Source organism: Rhinopithecus roxellana, chromosome 10, assembly GCF_007565055.1.
Source record: "Rhinopithecus roxellana isolate Shanxi Qingling chromosome 10, ASM756505v1, whole genome shotgun sequence".
NCBI lineage: Eukaryota > Metazoa > Chordata > Mammalia > Primates > Cercopithecidae > Rhinopithecus > Rhinopithecus roxellana.
The window spans coordinates 7,567,827-7,595,366 of NC_044558.1; the positions used below are offsets into that span (position 1 = coordinate 7,567,827).

At 52.9% G+C, this 27,540-nt stretch overlaps 1 protein-coding gene across 2 annotated transcripts; it reads right to left on the reverse strand.

The window, feature by feature from the left end:
* Window positions 1-298: 298 nt before the first annotated feature.
* SLC6A12 (solute carrier family 6 member 12) lies at window positions 299-25,850 on the reverse strand. Of its 2 annotated transcripts, none has more exons than XM_010376019.2 (16): window positions 25,616-25,850; window positions 23,417-23,501; window positions 21,183-21,454; window positions 16,143-16,277; window positions 12,761-12,901; window positions 11,794-11,881; window positions 10,645-10,777; window positions 8,776-8,910; window positions 7,883-7,986; window positions 7,382-7,506; window positions 6,766-6,878; window positions 6,112-6,249; window positions 5,205-5,307; window positions 3,313-3,413; window positions 2,646-2,816; window positions 299-1,419 (listed from the first exon to the last, which is right to left on the reverse strand). In XM_010376019.2, exons 3-16 carry the CDS (start codon window positions 21,394-21,396, stop codon window positions 1,276-1,278), a joined length of 1,845 nt encoding a protein of 614 aa, XP_010374321.1. In that variant the 5' UTR covers window positions 21,397-21,454; window positions 23,417-23,501; window positions 25,616-25,850; the 3' UTR covers window positions 299-1,275. The 2 variants fall into 2 exon arrangements, with proteins under 2 accessions (XP_010374321.1, XP_030795102.1); XM_030939242.1 differs by having other exon boundaries at window positions 23,417-23,540; window positions 25,616-25,683.
* Between the last annotated feature and the right edge of the window lie 1,690 nt (window positions 25,851-27,540).

The following is a 27,540-nucleotide window of genomic DNA, read 5'->3' on the forward strand; positions in this document are numbered from 1 at the left end:
GTGGGTGAGAAAGGGGTGGAGCCACGTGTGGCAGCTAAGGAGAGCACCCCCGCACCCGCTCACTGGGAGACTCGCAGACTCCATGCATTCCGTGGGGGAAGAAGAGGTGGCATGGACAAGAATAAAAGGATCTGGGAGGACATGGGGCCAGGTGATGACGGGCTGATGGCAGGATTACCAGGGGGGGGGGCACTAGTCTGGGGGAGCTCCTCACCACCTCCAACAGAGGGGGCCTCTCTTCCCCCACCCCAAGAGGCATAGCTCAACAGAATGGAGCCAAGCAAAGGAGACCAGCACACATGGCAGGCAATCCATACACACTTGTTAACTAAGGCAGGGGGTTAATGGGTAGACACTGGCCTGAGCACAAGGAGATAAGGTTTTAGTCATATATCTGGCCCCCAAGAAGCCATGTGAACTTGAAAAAGTCCCTTTGTCTCTTTGGTCTCCAGGTTCTTCATCCACGAAGTCAGGGGTTTGCGTTAGAAGCAGGATGCCAAATGGTGCTGCCTGGAGGACATTCGGAAGGATTGTGAGGTGGGAAAGAGTCTGTGATCAGGTAGCAACGTCAGCCGTGGGTAGCGGAAGGCACAGTACAGGGCGGCATGCCGTGTGTTTGTGAAGTCTAGGAATCATCTCCTAAGCCCCTTCCATTCCAGTGCTCCAGGAGCTCAGGAAACACTGCAAGAACAGTGTGGAACTAGGGCAGGGGCTGGAGATGCCATGAGAGACTCGGAGGTGACTGCAGCCTGACGGCATGTGAAGGCTTGCCTCTGTCGTTAAGCCTAAGGAAGAACCCCCAAGGGAACCTCCGATCCAGCGTAGTTGCTCAGTGTCACTTCCAACAGGGTATGTCCCATCAGGCTCTCCACGTCGGACGGCAGTGTGCGTTCCAATTAGAGCTCCTCTCCCCGTGTACAAATGCAGTCAGCTCTAACAAGAGCCATCCCCACAGCGGACTCCTCATAACTCGAGGTGTTACAATCAGATGGTGGCCTCCAAAAAGACCCCCCTTTATCAAAACGATGGTGCCGTCCCACAGGGATGGCTTCCCAACATGGCACGTCCCCGTGGTAGTGCTATCAGCACAGGGGAAGGAGCTGCTCCAGCTAGCACAGGAGAGGAGTCTGGCCTCCAGCTGGGGGTGCCTGTGGCTCTCCAGAGGTTCCCAGCAGGATTGTGGCAGGAGACAGAGGCAGAGGCTGTCCGCTGAGAATGGAGGGTGGCCCCGACCTAGGTTCCCGGCTTAGGAGCCGTCTGGCCTCTTGCCACACCCTACAAATGGGTCTCCTTCTCCCCGGCTATCAGTCCTTCCTTTGCTGGGGAGGGCCCAAAGTCCCGGCCATTGCTGCCATCCAAGTAGAGGTGTTGCTTGGGCTGTGGCAGACTGGAGTCAGGGGTGATGAGCTGACGTAGGCGCTGTGGAGAGAAGAGGCAGGGATTGGAGCCATTGGTGAGGGAGGCACAGAAGTTTCCTCATGTGAGCATCCCCAGGGCCCAGCCCAGAGTGGAGCACATGGCCAGCACCGCACCGTATGCGTGAGTAAATGAGTGAACCATTTGAGGTGAGAGGGGAGGCAATAATACAGTGACTACGAACGAGTGTGCACTGCCTGGGTTCCAGTCCTGGCTCTGCTACTGACCTGTGCCATCTAAGGCCACTCACGGAACCCCTCTGTTAATTTAATCCCCCTCAATATTCTCACCTGTAAATTGGGAATAATAGTAGAACACATCTCACAGAACAGTGCTTGGCACAGAGTAGGTGATCAATAAATATCTATTTTTGTTATTATCATTACTATTCCGATTACTTTTGTTATGTGCTCAATAAGTATCTATTATTTTTCTTCTTATCAGTGGTACTTCCTTCTTCTTGCCTTGAATGCAGATGTGATGACGGAATCATGACAACCTTCTTGTGACCATGAGGTGATCAACATCATGATGAAAAAACAGCGTGCTCAGGATGGAAGTGTAGAAATACAGGAAAGGTCTGGTCCTTACGGGCCTCTTTAAGCAGCCGAACCAAATACCGGCAGCCCTAATCTCTGACCTTCTTGAAATGTAAAAACCAAATAAGCCTATTTGCTAAAACTGTTGTAGATTGGGTTTTCTATTATTTATAGGCAAGATAGATTTCTACCTTTGTGGGTCACTGGCTATAGCTCCTTCCAGGAGGACATGTCCCAAACTCTAAACAGGGAGCCTCTTGCGTGTGTCCCCAGGAAGAGTTAAGAAAAGAAGCCAGGAGCCTGTGTATGGAGTGAACTGTGCTTGCTGGTTACCAGTTTTCCGAGGGCAAGGAATCTCCAGTCTGTAAACCTTCTGTGTCTGGGCACCTTCCTATTCATGTTTGTGACTTAGTTTTCTCCTGAACCTTTCAGCAGTTTGCCCTTGGTTAGCCTGCCCAGGTCATACACAGGAGGTCAGATTCTACAGCTCTAGGACTCTAGGACTTTCAGAACATTTCTGAAAAGCCACTGGACTGGTCTTCAAAGTTTGCCTCACTAAGATTCTGTGAGACTGAAGGGCTGCCCCACAGAGTATGTGTCTGCTCCCTGGCCCCAGCCGTGTGTCCTGCCCCAAGTCCAGCCTCTCTCAGTGCCCTCCCTTAAGAGGTCACTCTCCCCCGCACCACCTACCTTCTTGAAAGAACCCTGAGTCCTCAGGAGGGTGATGACGGTGAAGAGTGGGACACAGACCATGGAGGACAGAGCCAGGAACCAGCCAATGGAGTATCCCCAGGGCGGGTACACATAGACATTGTTGTACCTGAGGGGGGTGTACTTGCTCAAGGAGAAGAGGAAGGTGGCCTGGGAGGAGGAAGGGGCAGCCATGGGTGAGATAGAGGGCGACTGAAACCCTCCCTGCAGCTACGTACAGCCAAGGACAGAGGACAAGTCAGGTGCACTGCAGCACGTCTGTAAGGTGGAAGAGCAAAAGCCCCTGCAAATCCCAGACCAAGCCATCATGCACATCACAGATGGAGACAGGAGGTGATACAAAGGAAGGGAGGGGCTCAGAAGAGAAGTACAGACAGACAGGAGACCAACCATGGAGAAATCAGGCAGAAGCGGGAGGCACTGTGAGGAAGGGATGGAGCAGGAAGTAGGATAAGATTCTACTCATGGATGGATGAAATGGCCCCGGAAAGAAGAGCATGAAGCCAACAGAGAACAGGAAATGGCCCAGGCCCCACGGTAGACTGGACAGGTGGGGAAAGAGCCCCACACGTCAGCCATCCTTTCCCTCATCTCTGGAGTCTTCTGGGGCAAGAAGGAATAGAGGGGCAGCTGGGTGGGCACATACCAGGCAAAGTCCAGGGGTCAGGAAGAGCCAGGAGATCTTCACCAGGGGCCATGGCCGGTAGCCAATCATGTCCTCAATGTTGTCATAGAAACGGTCCGCCCCTGAGCAGACATGGTGTGAGAGAGCATGAGCCAGAGGGTGAGAACAGCTTCCCAGTGTTTGGGAGAGACCCACTTGGCTCTGTGCTCTCCCCTCACCCCCGCCCTGTGCAGGGAAACTGGAACAAGGCACGTGAGTGAGACGCCTCCCTGACACCCTGCATCCCTGCATGAGATGCATTCCAGTCACAAGGCAGGGAGCGCAGCGCAGACAGGGGCTGCCCCCACGCACTGCTGCTGCCACCTCTTGTCAATGCAGTCTCTTGCCTCCGTCTTACGATGGAGACCCCACTGTCCTAACCACACAGGAGGGGTGTGTTTTAGACAAACGCCCGTTTACGTGGGTAGCAGAGATGAAATTGGTTCAAGTCAAAACAGAGAGACAACAAAGCCCCCCTGTTCAAGCATGTCATAGAAAACCCGTAGAGGGCTAGAGGGCTGCTGGGAACAGAACGGTGGTCTAGATTCCACACTCCAGAGGAACCACCTCTGAGTTCCCAAAAAAGCATAGTAAGAAGGTTAATTTGTGTTTAGTAAAAACATTGACTGGCTTAATTTTGTCCTGTTTAATTCCTGAGGTTTCCACATTTGCTGTAAGTTCTAGGCAGAGCCAGGCTTCTAAGTAAAGAATCACTGATTGGTAAAGATACTTGGAGGGCCTCTCTACCTTCCCACCCAAAATACCTTCCCACTGAGCCCTGATGCATGAAATCACACCATTAAAGAGTCATTCCTTTGACTGTGAAAAGCCAAAGGTAAAAGCCAGATATTGCCGGGTGAGCGAACCACATTAAGGCTTGTCAGCCATTCACACCCGTTGTGATCAAATTTAGCAGGTCCTCTCGGAGAAGAAGTTTTGAAAAGGAGTTGGGGAAAATCGGAAGGCATCAGATGCCTGAGATGAGAAGGAAGGAAATCTCCATGGAGAGGAAGGGACCCAGGTGGGAAGGCTTAGGGTAGCAAACTAAAGTCTTTACTACCCATGGTTCTTCCGGAGGCTTCTATGTGGCCCCCACTTGACCTCTACCCTGAGCCTTGTGACATTGGCACTGTGTTCCCCGAGCGTGGAGCCAGAGGGACCTGGGGTATGACGACGGCTTCTCTGCTTGCTTTGTGAGCTTAGGCAAGAGGCTGAACCCCTCTGAGCCTCACTCTCCCCCTGCACAGATTATAAGTGCGTGAGACCAGCCAGCACAGTGCTCGGCACGCAGTCGCGCACTGGCTCAGTAAATCGGGTTTCTTCCCCTTCCTGTTGTAGGACATAGTCACCACCTGGCTGCTGCAGCTATCTCAGTCTGAGGGGCCAGGCTGCTGGCGGGGGCCAGTGAAAGGCAGAATTCACCTCGGTATAGGAAAGGGATAGTCCTGGAAAACACAGGAAGGAGCTCCCTGTCCGTGGAAGGGCTCAGACAAAGTCTGGGTGAGCCCTAGTTGTTGGAAGGGCAGTGTGGGAGCTTGTGGAGGATTGGGCTAAGTGGCAATAACATCCCTTCTGACTAAGATTCCCAGTGGCAAAGGGCCTCTGGCCACCTCCACATCGAGGACACTGTTATTGGTCATTCTCTCACTGTTGAGGGAATCCATTTTGTCATCATTACAGCTCTGCCTGCTGCCATGAAAATGCCAGGCTTCCCAGCCACAGGTAAATTTCCCAGCAAGAAGCAGGGCAACAGCGCACAGACACACAGAAACCAGAGGGCCAGAGAACGGCCTCCCCCAGGCAGAGCCTGCCCCCGGCTGGCCTAGGTGGTCTGTCTCCCGCCCTGCTTGCCCACCTCACTCCACCCCACTCACCATACACCCAGCTGATGCAGACCACTTCAAACACTGACAGGAACAGCAGGCATATGCCACTGGAAGCATAGTAGTCAAACAGCTGGAAGATGTACATCCCGCCCTGTGGGGAGAGCGTGGAGCTGGGGCACAGCCGTGCAGGGATGGGACACACGCCGCCCATCGGTGAGACGGGAAATGCCCACGTGGGGCACACCCCTGCCCGGCCCGTGGGACGCCATTCCTTGCCTCTAAAAGGAGTTTGCCCTGTCTGCCCCGCCTTCAGGCCTCCCAGTCAACATCAGGACAATAGCCTCTGACGTCTGCACTGGGAGACTGTGGTGGATGCACATCATTTCGTCTGCCCAGCATCTCCGCTTCTGGAAAGTGACACCCCCTCATTCTGTGTTCCTTTTAGAGTGGGGTGTCCCTCTCTCCCTACTCGAGGGTTGAATAAGAGTCACAGCCTGGACACTTGCCACACTCTCAGGAAAAGGGCCCTCTCTTTCCCCCTGGGTTGGCTGACACTGACAGGTAAGCCTGAAGCCCAGCATCCATCCCTAATGTCACAGGAGGAAAACCTGCCTCTGAGTGAAGTCACAGGAGACCAAGGAGTATTCCTGACAGTGTCACAAGAGCAGCTGGATCTGACCATGCCGAAACCCAAATATCTCTAGGGTTTTCAGCAACCTGACCCAGTACGTTCCCCTTTCTGCTTAAGCCAGCTGTATTGGTTTCTGTCACCTGCAACCAAAAGAGACCTCACAGATGCAGGTTGTGTGGTCTGTACAACCTCACTGTGGAGGCAAGGCAGGTGTCCTCACCCCTCATCAGCAGATAAGAAAAGTGAGGCTCTAAGAAGGGTCAGCATGTCCCCCGTGGCTCCCTCCCCCGGAGCCTGGCCTGCAGGCCACCGGCCCCAGCTCACCTCGGTGACCATGAAGAGCCCTATCAGGTAGCATGTGACGGCGATGGTGAGGATGAGGAGCTCCCGCCGCCCGCTCTTCCGGAGCTGCCTGGGGAACATGTCTATAGAGGCTGTCACCAGGCACTCCACACAGACAAACTGTGGGCCAGCAGGGGAACTGGATGAGAGGGTGTGGGGCAAGCTGGTGGCCACCGGCCCTGGCCTCCACTTCCCCTGGCTCATCCACATGGATGCACAGGGGGACAGGGAGCGGCACAAAGGGAAGAAATGGGGGTGCCCTGGGGTGAGCCAGCCCCACCCTTGACTACAACTCCATGACACAGAGTCTTAGCAGTGAGGGTTAGAGGGGGGATATGTTCTGTCCCCAGGGCTCAGGGGCTGGGGCTGGGCAGCTCAAGCTGAAGGAATATCTGGGAGGAAGCATCCATGCATGCCGAGGCCCACGCCTGGGAGCACAGAGCCAGTGGCCCCTTCATAACAGAGGGTCTCCAGGCTTGGGGCCACACCCCCAGCCCCAAGGAAAAGCCCTGGACAGCAGAGAAGCCCTCAAGTTTATGGTCAGAGGAGTGGGAGTGAGGGGAAAGCAGTGCCAGGACAAGCAGAGGCTGGGAAGAGGGTCACCATGGCAGGGCAGGCTGGGCTGCAGTGACGTACCTGGCTGTCCAGCCCTAGGAATATGAGCATGATAAAGAACAGGCAGGACCACAGCTGGGATAAGGGCATCATAGTCACAGCCTTGGGGAAGGCGATGAAGGCCAGCCCAGGACCTGCCAGGCACACAGTACAGTCAGGGGGGCTCCAGGGCATGCACTGCCCTCGGGGAAGAAGCGTCTCTCTAAGCACTGTGTGTGTGTGTAGCTGTGCACACACTTTAAGAGGAAAGGGTGATTCCATCCACTATTCTTCTCTTTCCAGGCCCGGGAAGCACACCGTTCATCTAACCATCCATCCATCCATCCATCCATCCATCCATCCATCCATCCCTCCCTCCCTCCCTCCATCCATCCCTCCCTCCATCCCTCCCTCCATCCATCCATCCCTCCATCCATCCAGTGTTGGTCCATCTAGCATCCATCATCCTCCCCCTCCTCTTTCCCATGGTAAAGGAAGCCCTGCTTTGTGCTAAGCACTGCCCCAGATGCTAAAATTAAATCCTATTACCCATAAATAAATCATATTGCCCATCTTCTGGGACTCATGCCTTTCAACAGGAGAGAAGTGTGTTTGACTCTCTTTCCCTTCAGACCCCAGACAGCAAAGTGGCACCTACCTGACTCGGCCACTTCAGAAATGGGCACCCCCTGCTCTTGTGACATGAAGCCCAGGATGGAGAAGACAACAAACCCAGCCACAAAGCTGGTGGCACTGTTCAGGAAGCAGAGGGCGACACTGTCCCTGTGGGAGTGGGGCAAGGGCAGATAGAAACGGCGAGGAAAAGAGAGGAGGAGAGGTCAAAAGACAGTGAGAGGGGATGGAGGAGAGAGAAGGGGAAGGCAAGGGAGGCACAGAGGAGGGGAGGAAGGGAAGAGAGCGTGGGAAGAAGACAGTAGAAGAAAAAGACAAAAATCGGGTGGCAGACAACAAAGAGAGAAGTGAGAGAGAAAAGGAAGAAGAAAGACATTCAGTCTGGGAACTGAACCCACCAGGTCAGTTTGACACAACTTATAATGAATAAGGAAGGTCTGAGCCCAGAGATGATGAGTCTTTGTCCAGAGCCCACCCCCAGGCCCCCAGCCCTCCTTCGTCCCACCCCGGCCCACGCTGTTCTCACTTGTAGCAGTTGTTGTGGTACTTGTTGTAGCTGCCCAGGGCTGTCAGGCACCCCTGGCAGATGGCGAAGGAGAAGAAGATCTGGGTGCCCGCATCCATCCACACCTACACAAAACCCCAAGAAAGAGGTAGAGGAAGCCCCCAGGGCCCAGAGCCAGGGTGACCCGAGATCCAGACCCATCCCCTGCAGCACCTGCCTGGCCCTTCAGTGCTCCCTGAGTGCTTCCCTCCTGCATCCCAAGTCTCTGTGAGTACGTCCTCCTGTCTCCATGGTGATCTCCTCCCCAGTGGGGCCCAGTTTCGGTTGGGTTCTGTAGGCACTTAGTGAGTACCAAATACATGTATGTTGCTTGAATTTCTTCAGGGCAATCTACAAACCATGGCTGCACCCAAGGCCTATCTGCAGGGCACAGCTGGGAGTCACTTGTCTCATTCAACTAAGATCTCTATATACAGTGTCTTAAGCAGCTATGACCTGGGGACAAAGAGGCTGCTTCATCAAAATATCAAGATAAAATGCCCAGGAACCATGGCTCACGCCTGTAGTCCCAGCTGCTCGGGAGGCTGAGGCGAGAGGATGCCTTGAACCCAAGAGGTTGAGGCTGCAGTGAGCTATGATGGTGCCACTGCACTCCAGCCTGGGGGACAGAGCCAGACCCTGTCTCTAAGAAAGAAAAAAAAAATTTTTTAAGAAAAAAAGGTTTATTTGAGTGGTGCAATTACAAGAGATTTTTAGTTTCTTTTTTATATAGCTTTCTTCCCTATTTTCTACTTTTTCTCCAGTGGGCATCTATTGCTTTTAAAACAAGGAAAAAGCAATACAAGACTTTCAAAAATACAGACCTGGCTGGGTGGGGAGGGCATCTGGGGAAGTGGTCCCAGCACAGTACATACCTGAGGGTCCTTGAGGCGGAACAAATCTGGCTTCAAGTAATAGATGATGCCCTGGGAGGCCCCGGGAAGGGTAACACCTCGGATCAGCAGAATGACAAGCATCAGGTAGGGAAACGTGGCTGTGAAATAAACCACCTGGAGGTGGGGGGGCAGGCCAAGGTCACTCCTGGTGGGGACACAGTGGCCCTCCAGCCACGCCCCACAGGCAGTGCGAGTCACATGGAGCTCAGTCCCAGGCTCAGAGACCGCTAAGAGGGGCTAAGCACGGGAAACTTTCCACACCTCCCTTTGCACATTCCCATGGGTCCGTGCTCCCCATAAATGTGGGGATACATATCCTGTGAGATGCACATCGGCACGGGAAGGGTGGGGAGGGGAGGAGGAAGACGGGGAGGGAGGCAGGTACAGGCTTCCAGCCCATAACCTTCCCAGACCATTTTTTTCCTCTTATGTTTAGTCAACATGTACGTATGTACATAATCTGTATATATTTATGAAAAAGAGTGGTAGTTCCATCCATGTATATAATGCATAATGATAAAATCAAGGCAAAGACTAATTTAAAGTCCAGAATCTGGTCTTTCTTAATCCCTTATCCTGGCTGTTCTCTCCTTGCCCCCTGGCGACCCAGGGGAATGGTGACCAGATTTGTACAGTGATCTGTGGGGAAAGTTAGACTGCACTTTTCCAGGCTAATGGTTGGGGGAGCAGTGGTGGCCGGAGCTCTGGGGCATTCTACGCTGCCACTCAGCAAACTCAGCTCCTTCCCTGGGTGGCAGCAGTGGCACTGTCTGTGCTGTTCTCACTACGGTGACCACTTTCATCATCACTATGACCAACTTGTGACAATTCAGGGAGGGGAAAGGCTGCTGCGGGAACAGACTAAGTGTATGGCCAAGCAGAGAAGTCTGTTTACCGACCACTCCTGGCTTTAAAAAGGCACGAAGCATCATCTCCGGCTCTCTGGGTTGGAAATGATGCTCAAATCTGAATTCTCTCTATGTGACAAGCCCACTGTTGCCCATTCTCGGTGGGAACCCCTTCGATAACTGGAAACTCACCACCTCAAAGACAGTTCTGTTTGCTAATTCAAACTCAAAATTATCTTGCTATGTGTTAAATACAACAACAAGTGAGTCACAAGAGCGTGTGACCCTAATGATGTCATAACCACACATAATGGACACACACACACACATGTGAGAGAAACCAGAAGGCAACACAGCAGAAACGAACAGAGATTCGCAGTGCCAACCTGGCAGCGCAGTGATTAGCTCCAACGATGGGACTTTTCTGTTTCGAATTTGCCCTGAATATTCTTTTTTTTTTTTTTTTTTTTTTTTGAGACGGAGTCTCGTGCTGTCACCCAGGCTGGGTGCCGTGGCTGGATCTCGGCTCACTGCAAGCTCCGCCTCTCCCGCGTTTACACCATTCTCCCGCCTCAGCCTCCTGAGTAGCTGGGACTACAGGCGCCCACCACCTCGCCCGGCTAGTTTTTGTATTTTTTAGTAGAGATGGGGTTTCACCGTGTTAGCCAGGATAGTCTCGATCTCCTGACCTCGTGATCCGCCCGTCTCGGCCTCCCAAAGTGCTGGGATTACAGGCTTGAGCCACCGCGCCCGGCCTGCCCTGAATATTCTTATGTAAACCGGATTTTTAAAGTCATATTGAAAAAGAAAGATTTTCCTTGCAGAGAGCTAAGATCTGCCTTCCTGTGACTTCCCCTGTTCTCACTATGCATCTCCCCTGCACTGCTCAGGAAGCATTGTTTCTTAAGAGAAAGAAATCCGTTCTCCAGAGGGTCCCCCTCAAGTGTCCCCGAAAGCTCTGGGGGCCCCAGGGAGCTTCCCAGGAGGCAGAACACCTCACCTTGCCTGTGGACTTGACCCCCTTCCAGATGCAGAAATAGCAGATGACCCAGGCGAGCAGGAGGCACAGGGCCAGCTCCCAGCGCAGGGCCCCCAGGTCATGGATGCCCGAGGTGATGCTCAGAACTCGTCTCCTGGAGGATTGGGAAAAATAAGTAACGAGGGGAAAGGCTAAAGGGGGCAGTTGGCAACTGTCGGCAAGTCTCCTGATTTTCAGATTCTCAGAGCTGACCCCATGGATCTCATATTCCAGGGCTTCCCCAACCCCCTGCCTCCCCCACAGTCATGCCATGTTCCCGTAGACCAAACTTCTACCATCATCCCATACGTATCTTTGTCTTTCTAACTCATCCAGATTTGTTTTTCTTGTACAGAAAGATGGAGAGAGAGAGAGATGAGGAATGTACACAGGAATGTAAACGCTAAACTCGCATTTAGCGAGTAAATATTTATACATGCAGGTTGATGGGCCAGTGGCATGGGTATCCCATGGAGGGGCTGAATGTGTGTGAGTGTCTAAACATGTGATGGGGTGCTGGAACTGCGTGCGTGGGTGTGAGGGTTCGGCACTGCGAGGGCATTCATGTGTGAGGGCAGTGGTGCCTACGTGGGGGTGAGCTCAGTGTGAGAGTACAGGCAGCCTTGCGTGGGAATGTAGGTGGGCGAGTGTGGGCACGGGTCATGTGAAGGTGTAAGTTGTCATGTGAGAGGGTGAGTATGTGAGCGGAGGGTATGCCCAGGTCTTGATGTGCTCACTCCCACCTTGGGTGATTTCAAGCTACCAGCACGATGCCACCAAGCATGGCACTGGGGAGAGACATGCACACTCAGCTGTCCTAAGGCTGTGAAGACTGTGTCCAGCACCCTACCGGACATGTATGGGCAGACACGCGTGGAGGTAGGGATGTGGGGGTGAAGGTGGACATGATGGAGAAATGTGAGTCTAGGCGGAAGCAGGTGAGTAGATGTGAGAGCGTTCTCCCCTGCCTCAGCGACGTGAGGGGTTGGAGTGGGGTGGGGGAGGAAGTGCTGGAAAGCATACAGAGAATCTTAAACTTGCACCCCAGACATTCAGACTTGCACAGCTCAGACATCCTAATTTCTTCTCCTTGGAGCCTCTTCACATGTGGCATATGGGCCCAGCACCTACTCCCAGAATTCCATGACGGGGGAGGTAAAATTCCCAGATGGGGTCACTGTGCCGGCTTCCGAGTGGTTCAGAAAGTCCACGCAATGCTCTGTTGGGGACAAGGTTAGGGACAAGATGGAGAGAGATGCCCTCATACCCTAGTCCCCCTGGCCCTCTGGCCTTGCAGCCTGGTGGTCCTCACCACTCTTAGCCCCAGGAGCTTCTTTTGGAGCCCACCCTCTCCAGAGCATCAGGAGGCTCATAGAGCCAGCTCTTCCTCCCCCTGCTCTTGTTCCCTCTGAATCTGGCTGCTTACCTGGCTGCCCTGCCAACCTCAGACACTGTCCAGACTTCAGATCTCCTCAGACCTCTCATGGGCAGCCGGTAGGGAATGCACTCTCCCCACTGGCCCGTTCCTGTCTCTCCACTTGACAGACCAAGGGACTGAGGCCCTGTGCCTGCTCTTCCCCCTGCTTGGAATGCTGTTCACGTGCTGGGCTCTTTCTCACTTCAGGCCTCAGATGACACGTCTCCCTCCCCTTGTTCTATGGTTTCTGCAGTTTCGTTCACCTATCACAGTTTGTGGTGGTTGTGTTTATTTGTCTGTTTCCACCACCAGACTGTAAACACAGTGAAGGCTGGGTCCCTGCTGCTTTTGCTCAGCCTTGTACCCATCTCCAGCCCTCGGCACCATGTTTAGCACACAGTAGGTGTCCAGTAAGTGCTTGCTAAGTGCACGAATGAGTAAGTGGCGATAACCCTTGCAGTTGTTTAATACACTCCCTTTGGGTTCTCCCAACCACACTGACTTGTCCTAGTGGCTGGCCTGAGGGCCCCAGAAGAGCCAAGGAGCAGAGCTGGCCCTGGAGCCCACATGGCTTGGCTGTGAGGCAAGTTCTGCTATACACCCCATCGCTGCTTGGACATCACCAGCCGCCGCAGCCCAGCCCCTATTAGGCAACATCCCAGAGGCTGAAATGATGGATACCTGTGTTCCAAACGTTGCTACAGGTCGTCCAGGGCAGCTCAGAGGTGAAGGAGCTGAACAGGTAGAAGAGAGCCCAGGCAAGGATGATGATGTAGTAGATATTCAAATATGACTCAATGACCACAGACGCCAGACCAATGCCTTCCAGAGTGGGGGAGAGGTGGGGAGGGACAAGAGAGATCAATGTTAGCAAAAAAGTCACACAGAAGCTGCCAGTTGAGGTTACAAGGGTATTGGGTGCTACACAAAGAGAACCACTGGGTTTATCCAGTGGCATGAGAAGCCATTCACAGCATAGTTTTCTTTCTTTTTTCTTTTTTTCTTTTTACTTTTTTCTTGAGATGGAGTCTTGTTCTGTTGCCCAGGCTAGAGTGCAGTGACACGGTCTCGGCTCACTGAAACCTCCACCTCCCAGGTTCAAGCGATTCTCCTGCCTCAGTCTCCTGAGTACCTGGGATTACAGGCATATGCCACCACACCCAACTAGTTTTTGTATTTTTAGTAGAGACGGGGTTTCACCATGTTGGCCAGGCTGGTCTTGAACTCCTGACCTCCCAAAGTGCTGGGATTATAGGTACATAACCTGTGCCCTAGCAGAGGAAGTAAGAACTTTGGGCAGGGGACGGAACTTTGGGCAGGAGCCCGTGGGTGTGATGCAAGGGACAGCAGATGGCAATGCTTGGGAGTCCTGTTCCCTCAGACTACAGGCGTGAGCCACCGCACCTGGCCCACAGCATATTTTTCTAAGGAAGAAATGCAGGTTACAGGACATTACCCTACGCATTTTCCCATTTTTGTAATATATATTTGAACGTATATATTTTTTTTTCATGGGAAAAGCTCTGGAAAGATCTTCACCCAAAAGTTAACAAGTGATTCTCTAGGTGGTAGGATTTCAAATAACATTTTCAAGTTTCCGGGTTTTTTTTTTTTTTTTTTTTTTTTTTTTTTTTTTTTTTTTTTTGGCTATCTGCATTTTCTAGTTTTCCTACAACAACCATGTATTGGTTGGAAAATGAAAAGGGGCCAGAAGAAGGAAGGAGTAAGTAGGAAAATTTGGTAAGAATGTGTCTTGCACCAATAATCCTAGCACTTTGGGAGGCCAAGGCGGGTGAGTCACTTGAGGTCAGGAGTTTGAGACCAGCCTGGCCAATATGGTGAAACCCAACCTCTACTAAAAATACAAAAATTAGCCAGGTGTGGTGGCACACGTCTGTAATCCCAGCTACTTGGGTGGCTGAGCCACAAGAATCCCTTGACCCCGGGAGGCAGAGGTTGCAGTGAGCCGAGATCATGCCACTGCACTCCAGCCTGGGTGACAAAGGGGTCTCAGGATAACAGCAAAAGAAAGAAACCAGAGAAGAAGGGAGAAATGGTCCCTGTGTCAGGACCTTAGGAGCCTGAGTCAGCACCTAGCGCCATCTCAGCCAGCAGCAAGACCGCCAGCAAAGGTGGAGACCTCACGCTATTTTAACACTTGTCGTGAAGCCTCATGGTTAGCTGGATGCACTTGGTCTCCTGGCAGCGTATTTGGGGAGGGAGGGTGGCGGAAAGGGAGGGCTTACACATACCTCCCCAGCACCCCCGTCTACAAAGTGGAATCTTTTCCACAGTCATTTTAAAAGCAACGTGTTGCCAGGTGGCTCGGGAGTCCTGCGGAGAAGGGCTGGAGCCCAGTTTCCCCTGTGAGAGAACCCCCGCCCCTTTCCTGCTGGGTTAGCCCTCTCTTTGTCTTTAGTCAATGCTCAGTAACTGTGTGTGTGTGTGTGTGTGTGTGTGTGTGTGTGTGTGTGTGTGTGTGAGAGAGAGAGAGAGAGAGAGAGAGAGAGTGAGTCCAGGCTAGAGCTCAGTGGTGTGATCTCGGCTCGCTGCAGCCTCCAACTCCTGGGTTCAAGCGATCCTCCCATCTGAGCCTCCGGTGTAGCTGAGACCACAGACAGACCCGGCTAATTTTTAAATTTTTATGTAGAGACGGGAGAAGGGGTGGGTCTCACTATGCTGCCCAGGCTGGTCTCGAACTCCTGGGCTCAGGCGATCCTCCTCCCTCAGCCTTCCGAAGTGCTCCCTACTTAAGGAAGGACTGTGGACCTTTCAGAACAGCCTGGCTGAAAAATCAACGCTATGAACAAAACCACTGGGGGCAGGCGAGCCCACTGTGGCAAGGACGGGTTCTGGGGGGGGCCGGGCGGCCCCGCGGAGGTGGGCGTGGCGCTGCGCAGGAGGGAACCCGCCGATGGCAGAGGGTCCCCGGGGAGCGGGCGGGGCGTTGAGCGCGCACACACAGACACCCACACAAACACACAAACACACAAACAAGCGGCCACTGTGCCGAGGCGGAACACGCTGTGCTCGCGGCCATCCGGCCCATCCCGCAGCCCTGGGTCAGCCCCGTGAACTCAGCGGACCCGGGAGTGCTGAGCGGGGGCCGGCGATTCTGCTGGAGAGGGGGCAGGGCGGCCCCCATCTCCGAGAGAGCAGGAGTGGCGCTGGGTGGAGAAGCCGGCCACCGAGCGGCCTGTGGCGGGAATGTGTGAGTGCAGGGCGAGGCCCCGAGCCTGAACGCACCGTCTCCGGGGAGAGGGGAGCAGGAGAAGCCGGCCACCGAGCGGCCTGTGGCGGGAATGTGTGAGTGCAGGGCGAGCCCCGAGCCTGAACGCACCGTCTCCTGTCTCCCGGGAGAGGGGAGTGCGGTGGGCGCTGCGGCCGGCAGAGGGCGGGTGGCGCAGCCCGGGCCTCCCACCCGCATCGCATGGGCGCACACACCTCCCGCTGAGATCCCAGGCCTTGGCGCCTCTCTGACTTGGAAAAGAAGGAAAGAGCCACGGTATCTCCTTCTCTCGCATTCCAGTGCTCCGTTTGCTCACCCTGACCACGGCACCCCCATAAGCTCTGTTTGTTCCAGAGAGGCCAGCCCTGCATGTGCTGTCCATGAGCGTGCTTGGACCTAGGCATAGGACCCAGCTGAGTGGGACATTTACAGCTGCTGGGATGGAGGGCAGAACAGGGGGAAACTGTTCTGGCTGAGGCACAGCACCCCTGGAGCACCCAGCACCTGTGAGTAGAACCACAGTAAGCCAAGCTTCACTCGGTTCCAGCCCCTCACTTCTGCCCCTGCAGGGGTCCCATGGTTGCCCCAAGAGGCATCAGCACCAAACTGGCCTCCCCCACCTCCCCCTAATCAGTGGTAAGAGTCCCAGCTTGCTGGTGTTTCCCCACCAGGCTCACCTCTCTCCAACCCGCCCACGAAGCCTGCTTCTGCACTTGGCGCAGGATGGGAGTGAGCGGATGAGTGAGGCAGTGGGTGGGTAGGAAGGGAGAGACAATGGGGGGATGCAGGCAAGATGGAGGGCCCATGAATAGGAAGATGGGGGAGGATACATACCCTGGAAGAGGGGGCAGATCTTCCTCCAGGCTGTGACACTCCCTTGGCTGGTGTACTGGCCCAGCGCCACCTCCAGAAAGAACACCGGGATGCCGCAGACAAAGAAGAAGATGAAGTAGGGGATGAAGAAGGCTCCTGTAGAAAAGAGAGAGGCAGGGCTGAGCCACACCGGGGCTCTTCCTCAGCCTGGATCCTTTCAGACCCCCCTCCCCCAACAAACCCACCCTCCATCATCCTGTTCTTAATCTCCCTCCTGACCCCTCCCGAGGACCCAAGTCGGCTTCCTCCTGTCTGCCTACCGTCCTGAGTGTTAGGCAGGTACATGTGGGAATGTTCTGATCTGAACCCTACACAGAATGAGAAAGACCTTGGAAGGGAAATTAATGAAAACTTAGGTGGAAATTCTAATATATATACTATTTATTTTCTTAGTGTACTTTACAAATCTAGTCAATAGATTATTTTTGGAATAAACACATGGCTTCTATATAACTTGTTATGCTTATTAAACTTTTGGTACATTTTAGAGAAAAACAAACACAAACACGTGGGAAGCATTGTTTTCCCACTAATAATTTTCAGGGTGTTTGTTGCCTCCACCCAGCTCTGATCTAAACGGGGCTCCCAGCAGAGAAGGCCATGATGTGATTAGGTGCCAACCTGCAGGTGCCAGAGGGAGGCCAGGCCTAACAGACTTCCAGCAGGTTACACAGGAATGGAATCTGAAGACAACACCAAGCCCAGGAGACCCACCTCAGTAGCAGTCACTAAGGCATAAACCTCGCGTCAGAAGTTCATCTCAGGATGAATGGATTATTGTTTGTTACACCATGAGAACACTGAGTGCTTACTTGGTGCTGACTTCATGTTAGGCACTCTTGTACATCAACATCACATCAACATCACAGTCCTTGCAAAACAACCTCCCATGGGGCAGGCCCTACTGTTATCCCCATTTTGCAGATAATAAAACTGAGGTCACTTTAAAGATGGAAAAACCGAAGCATGAATGAGGAAACTGAGGCACAAACCCAGGCGGTCTAGTCCTGAGGCTGAGCTCTTAATCACTACACTATATACCTCTGATACTTCATATCCATATTATTATGTAGAAAACACAGAAAGTACAGAGGGAAAGAAAGGAAAAAGCATTGATTATCCTTCCAGATTTCTTAAAAGCACACACATGTATTTTTCTGCAAAAATGAGAAGTAATCGTGTATCAAATACATTATTTGATAACCGCTTTTTAAATTTTTCCCATAAACCACTTCATGTCAATAAATACATATCTACCTCATCATTTTGATTGCTGCATAGTGTTCCACCCTATGTATATATCCTAGTGCACTTAGCCAGTATGTTGTCATTGGACTTTTGGTCATTTCATCCGAAACGTTGTCATAATGAAGACCGCTGTCCACATCCTCGTGCACTTGTCTAATTCACTCCTTAGTACAAATTACCAGTAGAGGAACTCCTGAGTCAAAAGGTATGCACTTTTTTTTTTGCTTTGTGTGTGTGAATGATAAAATATACATAATATAAGTCACTTTAACTGTTCTTAAGTGTACAGTTCAGTGGCATTAAGTATATTCGCAATGTTGTGCAACCATCACCACCATCCATATCCAGAGCTTTTTCATCATCCCGGACTGAGACTCTGTACACATTAAACCCGAACTCCCCATGCCCCTCTCTCCCCAGCCCCTGGCCACCGTGATTCTACTTTCTGTTTCTATGCATTTGCCTCTTCTAGGTACCTCATGAACGTGTAATCATACAGTGCTTATCTCTTTGTGCCTGGCTTATTTCATTCAGCATGCATGCCTCCCAGATTCATCCAGGTCATAGCATGAATTCCCTTCTTTTTGAAGGCTACGTAATATTCACTTGTGGGAACCTACCACGTTCTGTTTATCCATTCATCTGTTCGTGGATATTTGGCTTGTTTCCACCTTTGGGAGATGCACATTTTTTAAAACATGCATTTCCAAATTGTTCTCCAAAACTCTTGCACCCATCTGTCAGATTCCTGATAGCAATATGTGAGAGAAGGAAAAGGTTGTGTCTTCTGGATCCTGGAGAGCCACAAGCCAGTAACTCTCCACTGAGTTCCAAAGTCCCTTTGAACCCCATGTTTGCCTTTCCAACCCTGGGAATACTAGAGTGTTGGTCAACACAGTGCCAGTAACACCACTGACCCAGGTTTCAGTGGCTTGGGAAGTCCCAGGACTTAGGCTGAGGGATAGCGTGCAGTAGAGGGACATGGCCTGAGGTCTCCCCAGAAGGCGCTTTACAGGATGTCTGTCAGGTCCTCCCTGAAAGGGCGGCACCAACTCTGGACCTTCGGGGGCAGATGAAAAGGTTGGTTCTGGATCGCGTATAGGGCGTCCTCTACCCTCGGGTTTCTAGAACGCTAACGCTGCCAACACCCTCCCCTCAAATTATCCGATCAGTGCCTTGCTTTGGAAGGTTACCCTGGTTCATGTCTCCTTGGTGTCAGCCCAGGCTGTGGGCACAAGCAGGCCAATGATGTCCCATGGGAACCTTTACAGACAGGGTGTCCGGAAGCCTGTGGTTGGTTTAAACACCTCTACGGTGCGCCTTACCTCCGCTACGTGCTCGTTCCTGAACCACTCACAACCCAGATAGCGGGAGTTTCCTAAAGTTCTCTTCTGAGGTGAATGATTTCTTAAGGATGATCTAATTCAGGGGCTCCCTCTTTTTCATAAGCAAAGACCTCATTAGACCAATAGTTTTATTACTCTTTTTGTTTCTTTTGAAAGATTTTTCTCTGCAGAACTATGTTTACTAATTAATAATCAATAAATTTCCCTGTGTATGTTAATAAAAATCATATTTAACTGCCAATCAGGCCTTATGGTCAGCCTGAGATAAACTTTATTATCACTATGAGTTAGTACAGTTCAGTCTACAGCAAAAACTAAAAGACATTTGGACTAGTCTGAGACGTCCTGTTTCCACATCCATCCATCATTAGTTGTTGGAAACGAGAAGATGAATTCCTGGTCCTTCTTTACTACATTCCTAGACCCCCAAGGACCAGGGACTCCAGATTGGGACCCCAACTTCATTTGGCCCCCTCGTCTTAAAGATGAAAGAAAGGGTGTCTTTCCCAAGAGTTAGGCTGGGACAAGGGTCACCTGGATCCGACATCCCATGATGTTACTGGGGGTACTTATCTCTCTCTGTGCACCCCGCCCCATGGCCAGGACAGAGGCCACAGCCACAGCAGAAGCCAGTGGCAGGACAGAGGCAGGGTGAGTGCCCGACGCCACAGCCCTGCCTCCCAGGCCCTAGTGCTCTCTCCCTCCCGGATAGCTGGGTGAGGAGTGTGCCGTGACGCAGGAACCAGCCAGCCTGGTTCCAGGGCCCTCTGAGGTCCTGGGCAAATCCTCCTCCACCAAAGGAGGGCTTAGCCTGGGCCACCTCCATCTCCAACCCTGACATCCTATATGCCACGAGATGGTGGCCCTGGATGAAGAAGGAAACCAACACCCTGACCCTTCATCCTCCTTCCCCTGACTTTCTAGGCCCAGGGTCAGCCTACCCTCTCAGCCTCAGCACTAGAGACCGAGCCAGTCCAAGAAAGCCTACTGCTTTTTCTTAGGAGTTGTCAATTCAAGCAGCTTGTGATCATAACTGTAAGCTTTAAAACACATAGCAAGATACGTAGTAGACACTCCGTAAATATTGGTCAGATTTAATATAAACAGTGGTTAGGAGGATTTTCTCAACAACGGTTATCTCTAAATGTGAATATTCTTTCTACCTTCCTGAAAGGTTCTAATGTTTGCAATAAACATATACCTTTTCCACAGGAAGAATAAAAGTGATTTCAAAAGGCAAAAAAAAAAAAAAAAAAAAAAAAAAAATGAATCTGACCACTCACAAAGGACTGCCCATTGAACGACTCTATTCCTATGAAATAGCCCTAACAGGGATCCGCAGAGACCGGCAGCACGTGAGCAGTTGCCAAGGGCTGGCCGGGAGAGGGAATGAGGAGCGACTGCTGATGAATATAGGATTTCTTTTGGGGATGATGAAAATGTTCTAAAAGTGGTTGTGGTGATGGTTGCACAATCCTGTGACTAAAAACCACTGAACTGTACACTTAGAAAAAGGAATCCGGCCCCTCCCCACCACTGCTAATTTTTACATCCAGTGCTGAAAAACAATAAAATCCTGTTTCTCTAATTTGGAAAAAAAACTCAAAGGCAAGGTATTTCTCCAACCAAAATTGCTTCCGTGGCTCCTATCTCACTCGGAACAGAGCCTGAGTGACCCTGTTACCTCTCTGACCTCACCCCATTCTTCTCTCGCTCTCTCATTCCGCCCCAGCCACACCTGGCTCCTCACTGCTCCTCAGACAGGCCTGCTGCTTCCAGTCCCAGGACCTGTGTCGGGCGTGTTCTCCATCCAGGATACACCCACGACACTCACACCTTCACTTCCTTCAAGTCTGCTGAACTGTCCCCTTCCCCTCCGCACGCCTAGCACTCCCTATCCCTCTTCCCTGCGCCACGCCTCACCCCTCCACGCATCACCATTTGACACGGACCATGCTGCTCTGTTTGTCCACAGCCTGCCGCAGACACAGCACCGCTTCCCAGAACCCTTCCACAGAGTGTAGCACGTGCAATGTGTTCTGTTCTGCACCTAGTGCCGGGTCTGGCACGTGACAGGCCTGCAGTCATGTTCGCTGAATGAATGGCGGAATTCTATCAATGATTGACCTTTACATAGTCATGAAGGAGCTTTTGCAAAAAACTAGAATTTCTTGGTCCCGCCCATGGCCTAATTTCATCTTCACCGTCGCCCTGGGAGGTATTGTCCCCATTTCACAGAGGTGACGCTGAGGCTAATGGTGGAGCTGGAACTCAAACTCAAGTCCTCCGATTCCAAAATACCCCTCCTTTTATAAACCACACTGCCCAGGAAGGAGGGCCCAGGTAGGCACTGCCCAGCTGCCAGGGCACAGCTCTCCCCACCATGCCTACCTCAAAGTGAACTCACCACCTCCATTTTTGTAGCAGAGATAGGGAAACCTCCAGACATTGCCCAGCCCAATGATCTCCCCGGCCACTGACAGCACAAACTCCATCTTGTTGTTCCATTGGCCCCGATCCTTCACCTGGTCCTCGTCTTCCTGGTCCAACTTCTCTCCCTCCTCGGGGACCCAGGAGACTGCAGGAGGCCCATGCTCGTGCACTGCCACTTTCCCGTCCATGGCCGTGTGGCGGATTGGGAGGCCCCGCTGGGTGGGCAGGGATGACGAGGGCCAAAGCCTGGTGGGAAGAGAAGAAATCAGCTGTAAAACCCGACGTGCTCCCGCCAGCCCTGCTTTCCCGTCCTGATCTCTGCTGTCAATGTATCGCTGTTCTTCCCAAGTGCTCATGGCATTCTCACCTAAGGTTACGCTTCATTCTCATCACTCTCAGAGCAAATAAAGAGCAAATCTTAGTTTCTGAGTTTGCAGATGAGGAAATCCAGGCCTTGACAGATGAAGTGATTTGCCCAACACCACTCAGGAGTAGAACTGTGACGAAAACCCAGGCTCAAGCTTTTTCTTTTCCTGTCCCTTTTTATCGGCACAGCTCGCCACCATCCCAGCCGGCCCATCTGCCCAGGTCCTTGATGTCTGCTGAGTAACCTCAGCTTAGCCTCTGGCCTCCAGGCCAGAAGGGATCAAGGCTGCCGAGGTAGCAAGGGTCAAAGGGCAGGTGTGGCCAAAGTGACTGCATGGTTCTCTCCTAGCCAGCTGTGTGCTAAGGTGATCGATCAACACGGAGTAAACAGGGGAGCCAGCAGCTCTGGGCAGCTGATTGGGAGGAAAAGAGAAGGTGGGGCCTCTGAACAAGGCCGGATGACAACAAGGATCGGCACCAGGGGCAAGTGTAAGCCTTCAAGGGAGTCCCAGCTCCTCTTCTCTCTGTTGCATCTCTGTCCTGAGAAAAACTGGGGGGCCCTGGTGCCAGAAGGGATCAGCAGACCAGTTCTCGCCTGGCTGGAAATCATCTCCAGATGACCCCCAAGGTGACCAAATGACTGGCTCTTCAAGAGGGAGGCCCAGCAGTGGCTGCCCATCTCGGCGGGTCACTGCCCTTCCTTCTCCCTGCCCTCCTAGAGAGCCCAAAGCGCCCTAGACCTCCAGAAAAAATGACGTGGGCCATTCTCAGTTCTACTCTCTGGCCCTTGGCCTGCTTGTCAACTGCCAGGAGATAAATCCGGTTCTGTCAGGGTGTATCTCCAGTCTGTGTTTACCTTCTCCTCCCTCTCATACACACAAACAATTACCCTGAGGCCACCTCTGCCTTTATTCCCAGGGAATTGCCAAGAGGAGGTGCCCCAGACTGTAGAGGGGAGCACCCATCCCACAGCCCCTCACCTCTGAGGGGTATTGAGGGAATCAGGTCTACCGGTGCTCCGTGCTCCTCCAAGGCTCTAGAGAAACACAGGGATTCTTTTTATTAAGGAAAAGTCTGTGTGTATTTGTTGGTCCTTTTAACCCAGGCAACAGCCCAAGCCCAAGTCAGTTAGAAAGGCGTGGGCAGGAGCCATTTGAGGCTATGGAAATTTTTGAAGGTGACTTGGAGGGTGCCAGGAACGGGAAAGCGTGTTAGAGTGAAATTCTGGTTTGGGACCTACTTGGAGGCTTCCCCTGCAGCCCAGGAGGGAGGATGAGGAGAGACACCCAGTGGAAAGCAAAGGCACTGAGTCTCTGATATAAGGGAGAAGGCGGGGCAGCGGGGGAAAGAGCGCTTCTCAGTCCGTCCGAGTATGTGATGAGACCCATGGGGGCTTTGAGCACTGGAGCCTTGGGAGAACAAACGGGGAGTTCGGCCCAGGGGACAAGTTGGTACCATCTGAACCCAAATGTCGATGCTGCTACAGAATTAGGACCGAGGCACCCTGAGAAATGACCCTGGACTCATCCCCAAACAAATGAACAAACTAGTCAACGAGCTTGAAAACATTCATGAAGAAGCACCAGATGGGAAACCCAAAGTTCTAATCCAGATCTAGCTGTTAACAGCAGCAGCAGCTGACACCTGAGTGAGCCCCGTGGCCACAACAGGCACTTTTTCTCTGTGTGACTGACGTGCGTCTTCGTAAGAATCTTTGAAGTTAGGCGTTACTATTAGCTCCACTTCATGTGTGAGGAAGTGAAGCTCCGAGAGATGAACGAACAGTGCCTGGCGCCCTCGGGGCCTCGGGGACACCATTCTCCAATGCTAGAATAAACTTACCAAGACAGTGAGTGGTGGAGCTGGGTCTCTAACTTGCTGTGTGACCTCAGGCCAATCACACCTCCTCTCTGAACCCTAAGTCTCCCTGGAAGAGAGAACGCTGCTCAGCAGGGGTTTTCGGAGGCTGAAGGGATAAAAACAAGAGTCAATAAAGAGAAGGAGAGGCCGGGCGCGGTGGCTCAAGCCTGTAATCCCAGCACTTTGGGAGGCCGAGGCGGGTGGATCACGAGGTCAGGAGATCGAGACCCTCCTGGCTAACACGGTGAAACCCCGTCTCTACTAAAAAAAAAAAAATACAAAAAACTAGCCGGGCGCGGTGGCGGGCGCCTGTAGTCCCAGCTACTCGGAGGCTGAGGCGGGAGAATGGCGGGAACCCGGGAGGCGGAGCTTGCAGTGAGCTGAGATCGAGCCACTGCACTCCAGCCTGGGCGACAGAGCGAGACGCCGTCTCAAAAAAAAAAAAAAAAAAAAAAAAAAAAAAAAAAAAAAAAAAAAAAAAAAAAAGAGAAGGAGAACCGAGGGTCTCTGCTCGCCGGCCATAGGGTGAGCTCCAAACACAAGGACCCCAGGGCAGTGGTCAGAAATGAGCCTGACTGTTCCCAGACCAGAGGCAGCGATCGCAGGACCAAGGTGGTCTCCAGAGTTGGGGGAGTGGAGTCTTGTTGGGGAAAAGGAGTAAATGAAGAGAAAGCCGGAGGGGAGCAGGGGCAGGGAAGCAAATCACAGAATCCCGTGTGGGCCCAGGATTTGAGTTTTATCAGAAATAGGGGAAGAGAGAAAAGAGAACATGAGATGATGAACCGTCACTGACACATGTTTTTTTTAAAAATAAAAAGGTAATTGGGAGGAGCATAACTTGTGGTTAAGAATGAAAATCCAGAATAGCAGGATGAAAGCAAGAGCAAGTGAAAAGGACAGCCCCGGGCCAGGGTAACTCAAGGGGAAACAGGCTTAAACTGCAGCAAGAGGGATTTAAGTCAGACTCAGGGAAGAAATGGCCCAGAGGATGTTGGACGCCAAAACAAGCTGTACTGAGTTCTCCTTTCTGGCTACTTTTCAAAGGTGCACCCCACCCCCGCTGTGCGCTTCCACCACCAGCTTCAGCTGGCCGCCTCTCCAGCCCCTCGCGTCTCCTCCCAAGGCCGCCCACCTGCTTTGCTAAGCTGCGGCAGAGGGTGAGGGACGGCGGATGGACCTCATCATACTTCAGTGCCCTTCAGAAGCAAACACACCAATTTCCACCCCGGGGCTTGGTGCTGCCCAGAGAGGAAATCTTCAAGAGACTAGAAAGTCCGAAGTTAACTCTGTTTTCAGGAGCTGGGCATGTAGCCAGAGGTCCAGCTGGGGCTAGCAGAGGAGCAGACAAGACCAGAAATGCTGCTGCCCATGTGCCGCTGGGGTCCCAGCTCTGTCCCCTTTGCTCCCCAGTCCAGCATAGGAACAGCTCAGCCCTTGCACATGGGGGGATGGGACCCAGCCCCCGCTTCAGCCCACACCCACATGCCAACACCCATTCGTGTACCCACACTGGTGCCATTTCCCGTCACGTCCCTTCGCACACACATACCTGTGTGCATGACCAAAACCTGGCTCCCTCTGTAGTCCTTCACACCCCGTGAGCTGCTTGTCTCAGTTGGTGGCTGCCCGCAACTCCCCTGAGTGCCCCCCTCGGGCACGAGCACACCCAAGCCGCCCACCGCCCAAAGCCAAGACAGCTTCCTCCTGGGAGACGCCGGGCACCCAGCTCGTTATGCTCGGCTGGGCAGAGGACAGGAGCCCCTCACCTGTGATCATTTATTGCAGTTCCTGGGCCCTCGGGAATGCCCCGAGGTTTCTCCTCTCCACTGTTCCTTCCACCTCGATGGATACCCTCTGCTTCCCTTCCCCTCGCCAGATGACCACCTCTGCTTTCACCCACTGCCGTGACCAGCTCCCCATCGGTGGACTTTCCTGTTCCACAGGCTAATCCCTGAGCCGCTCCCACGCTGGATGGGGCGGAGCTAGGGGGCACCCCTTGTCCTGAGAGTCGGTCGTGGGCATCAGACTTGCCCTCTGGCCTGAGGTTACTGCAGGTCCTGCCTCCCACCACAGACACGCACAGTTCCACGGTCTCACTTCCCAGGGCTCTATCCCTCCAGCCCCTCTGGAGAGCAGGTGGAGACTGCAAAAGCAGAGCCAGCCCTTCCACTTCCCGCTCACCTCAGTTCCCAGCACCGGCTCCTGCGGTCAGCTCAGCTGCAGGCATCAGGTCTCCAGGAGAGTTCCAGGGTGGCCGCTTACAGGAAAGTCAAGAGAGCCGGGACCTGAAAGGGAAACTGTCCTCCACGTTCACGCCTTACCCTGTTCCTCCCAGTGCAAAATCCCATGTGACTTGTCCAGGGACTCCCAGACAGAAAGAAGCTGTATGTGTGTGTGTGTGTGTGTGTGTGTGTGTGTGTGTGTGTGTGTGTGTGTGTGTATGTGTTGGGAAGTGAAGGGACAGAGAAATACCAGGAGTGACAGGAGGGACTGAGGCCAAAAGTTTGTGAACCAAGATTACAACATCCAACCTCAGGAAGTCAAGTCCTCTGTCCCCAGTGTTCCCACCCCCATCCCACTCCCACTATGAACCCACTGTCTCCAGACCGTGCCCTCCCAGTGGCCATGGTCCCATGATGACCCCTCCAGAGCTGGGCTGAGCTGCTCCCTTGGGCAGGGGAAGGGGCCCAGAGGCTCACACCCTGACCTCATCTCCCCTCCTCCTGCTCCTTCCCCTCCCCCTTCCCCCTTTTCCTCTATCCCTCTCCAGAACCATCTCCTTCCCAGGGACGAGGAGATGGGGATGTGCAGCACAGGGGCAGCCCTCTCTTACCAGAGACTCCAGGCTGGAAACTGAGAACCTGGGAGGGGAGGTGACCTCACTGATGAGGGCAGGGGAGGAGGGTGAATCACACCCTGGAGTTTTCCACCAAGTACCTGCCCTCTGTGGCTTCCAGGCAAAGCCCTGGACCTTCACAACCACTACCCCTCTCCTTGGGATTTTCCTAGAGAAAGCACCCAGAGCCTATCTCAAAAGCAGTGTAGAGAGGACCCAGGCTTGGGACCAGACAGACCTGAGTTCTCCTCTATCATGTATCAGTCACAACAGCTAGACAGGGGTCAGCCTCGGTGTCCCAGTCTGTCAAACGTAGGTAACAATACAATATCTACTTTGTGGGGCTGCTGTGAGGGTGTTGGGATATCACAGGTGCTTCAGGGGAGGTGTGGGTCCTCTGGAAGCAGAGGCTGGGACAGTGGGGTGCCTGGTCCCAGGCACCTCTGGTCACTGCACAGCACCAGGCACCTACCTAGAAGTTGTCTGGAGTGGCCTGGCAGCTATCAGTGGGGAAGGGTATTTTTGAATACATGTGCCCTATGCCGTGCGCCCAGTGAGTTCCTTCAGAACAGTGTCCTCGTCACTGTCCCTGAGCACGTCCACCTGGTGCTGGGTACGGCACCGTCCCACCGCCCTTCATTCAGAATAGCCGGTGCCTCCTTCAAGCAAAGGAGACGCTTCTTCAGCTCTAGGTGGTATGAAGGGAGAGGAAGTTGTGGGGAGAAAGGGAAAATTCCTTTTACATGTGCTTCCTCTTTGTACTTTAGAACTTCCTAGCAGGGGTGGGGTGTGAAGTGAGAATCTCAGTCTGTAGTTTTCCATCAAGCACCCCCAGTATGTGCCTCTCAGTCCCCTCTCAGCATCTCCTGTGGGGTTTCACATGATGAGGAAGGCAGAGCAGGTCTCAGCTCTCAGACCCATTGTCTCTACGAAACCAGAAGCCGGGCTGGGGATCAGCTGTGGCACAGTAGGACGTGGCCCAGCAAGAATCCATACTTGAGCCACCCTGGTGCTCAGGTGTGGCCTGTCCCTGCATGTCAGGTCTATCATGGATTGACCATAGAGCTATTGCAGAGGGAACATCAAAGTCCGTGCAATCACCTAGCTGTAGCTACTCCAGAACAAAACACGAGCCTCTCCATAAAAATGAGAAAGAGGGGAGAGGATCCAGCAAGCCATGAGGGTGAGTTTCCCTGTTGGTTCCCTCAAAAATTATATTTAGCTCCTATGGTGTGACATGCTTTCTGCGAGGATGAACAGCAACAGCCCA

Bases quoted from the DNA above. Each gene is read 5' to 3' on its own strand.
- SLC6A12 (XM_010376019.2), bottom strand. From the start codon at position 21,396: ATGGACGGGAAAGTGGCAGTGCACGAGCATGGGCCTCCTGCAGTCTCC. The intron at 16,278-21,182 runs GTGAGTTCACTT...TCTTTTCTACAG, and splicing joins CTGCTACAAAAATGGAGGTG to GAGCCTTCTTCATCCCCTAC. The intron at 11,882-12,760 runs GTATCCATCATT...TGTCCCCAACAG, and splicing joins TAGCAACGTTTGGAACACAG to AGCATTGCGTGGACTTTCTG.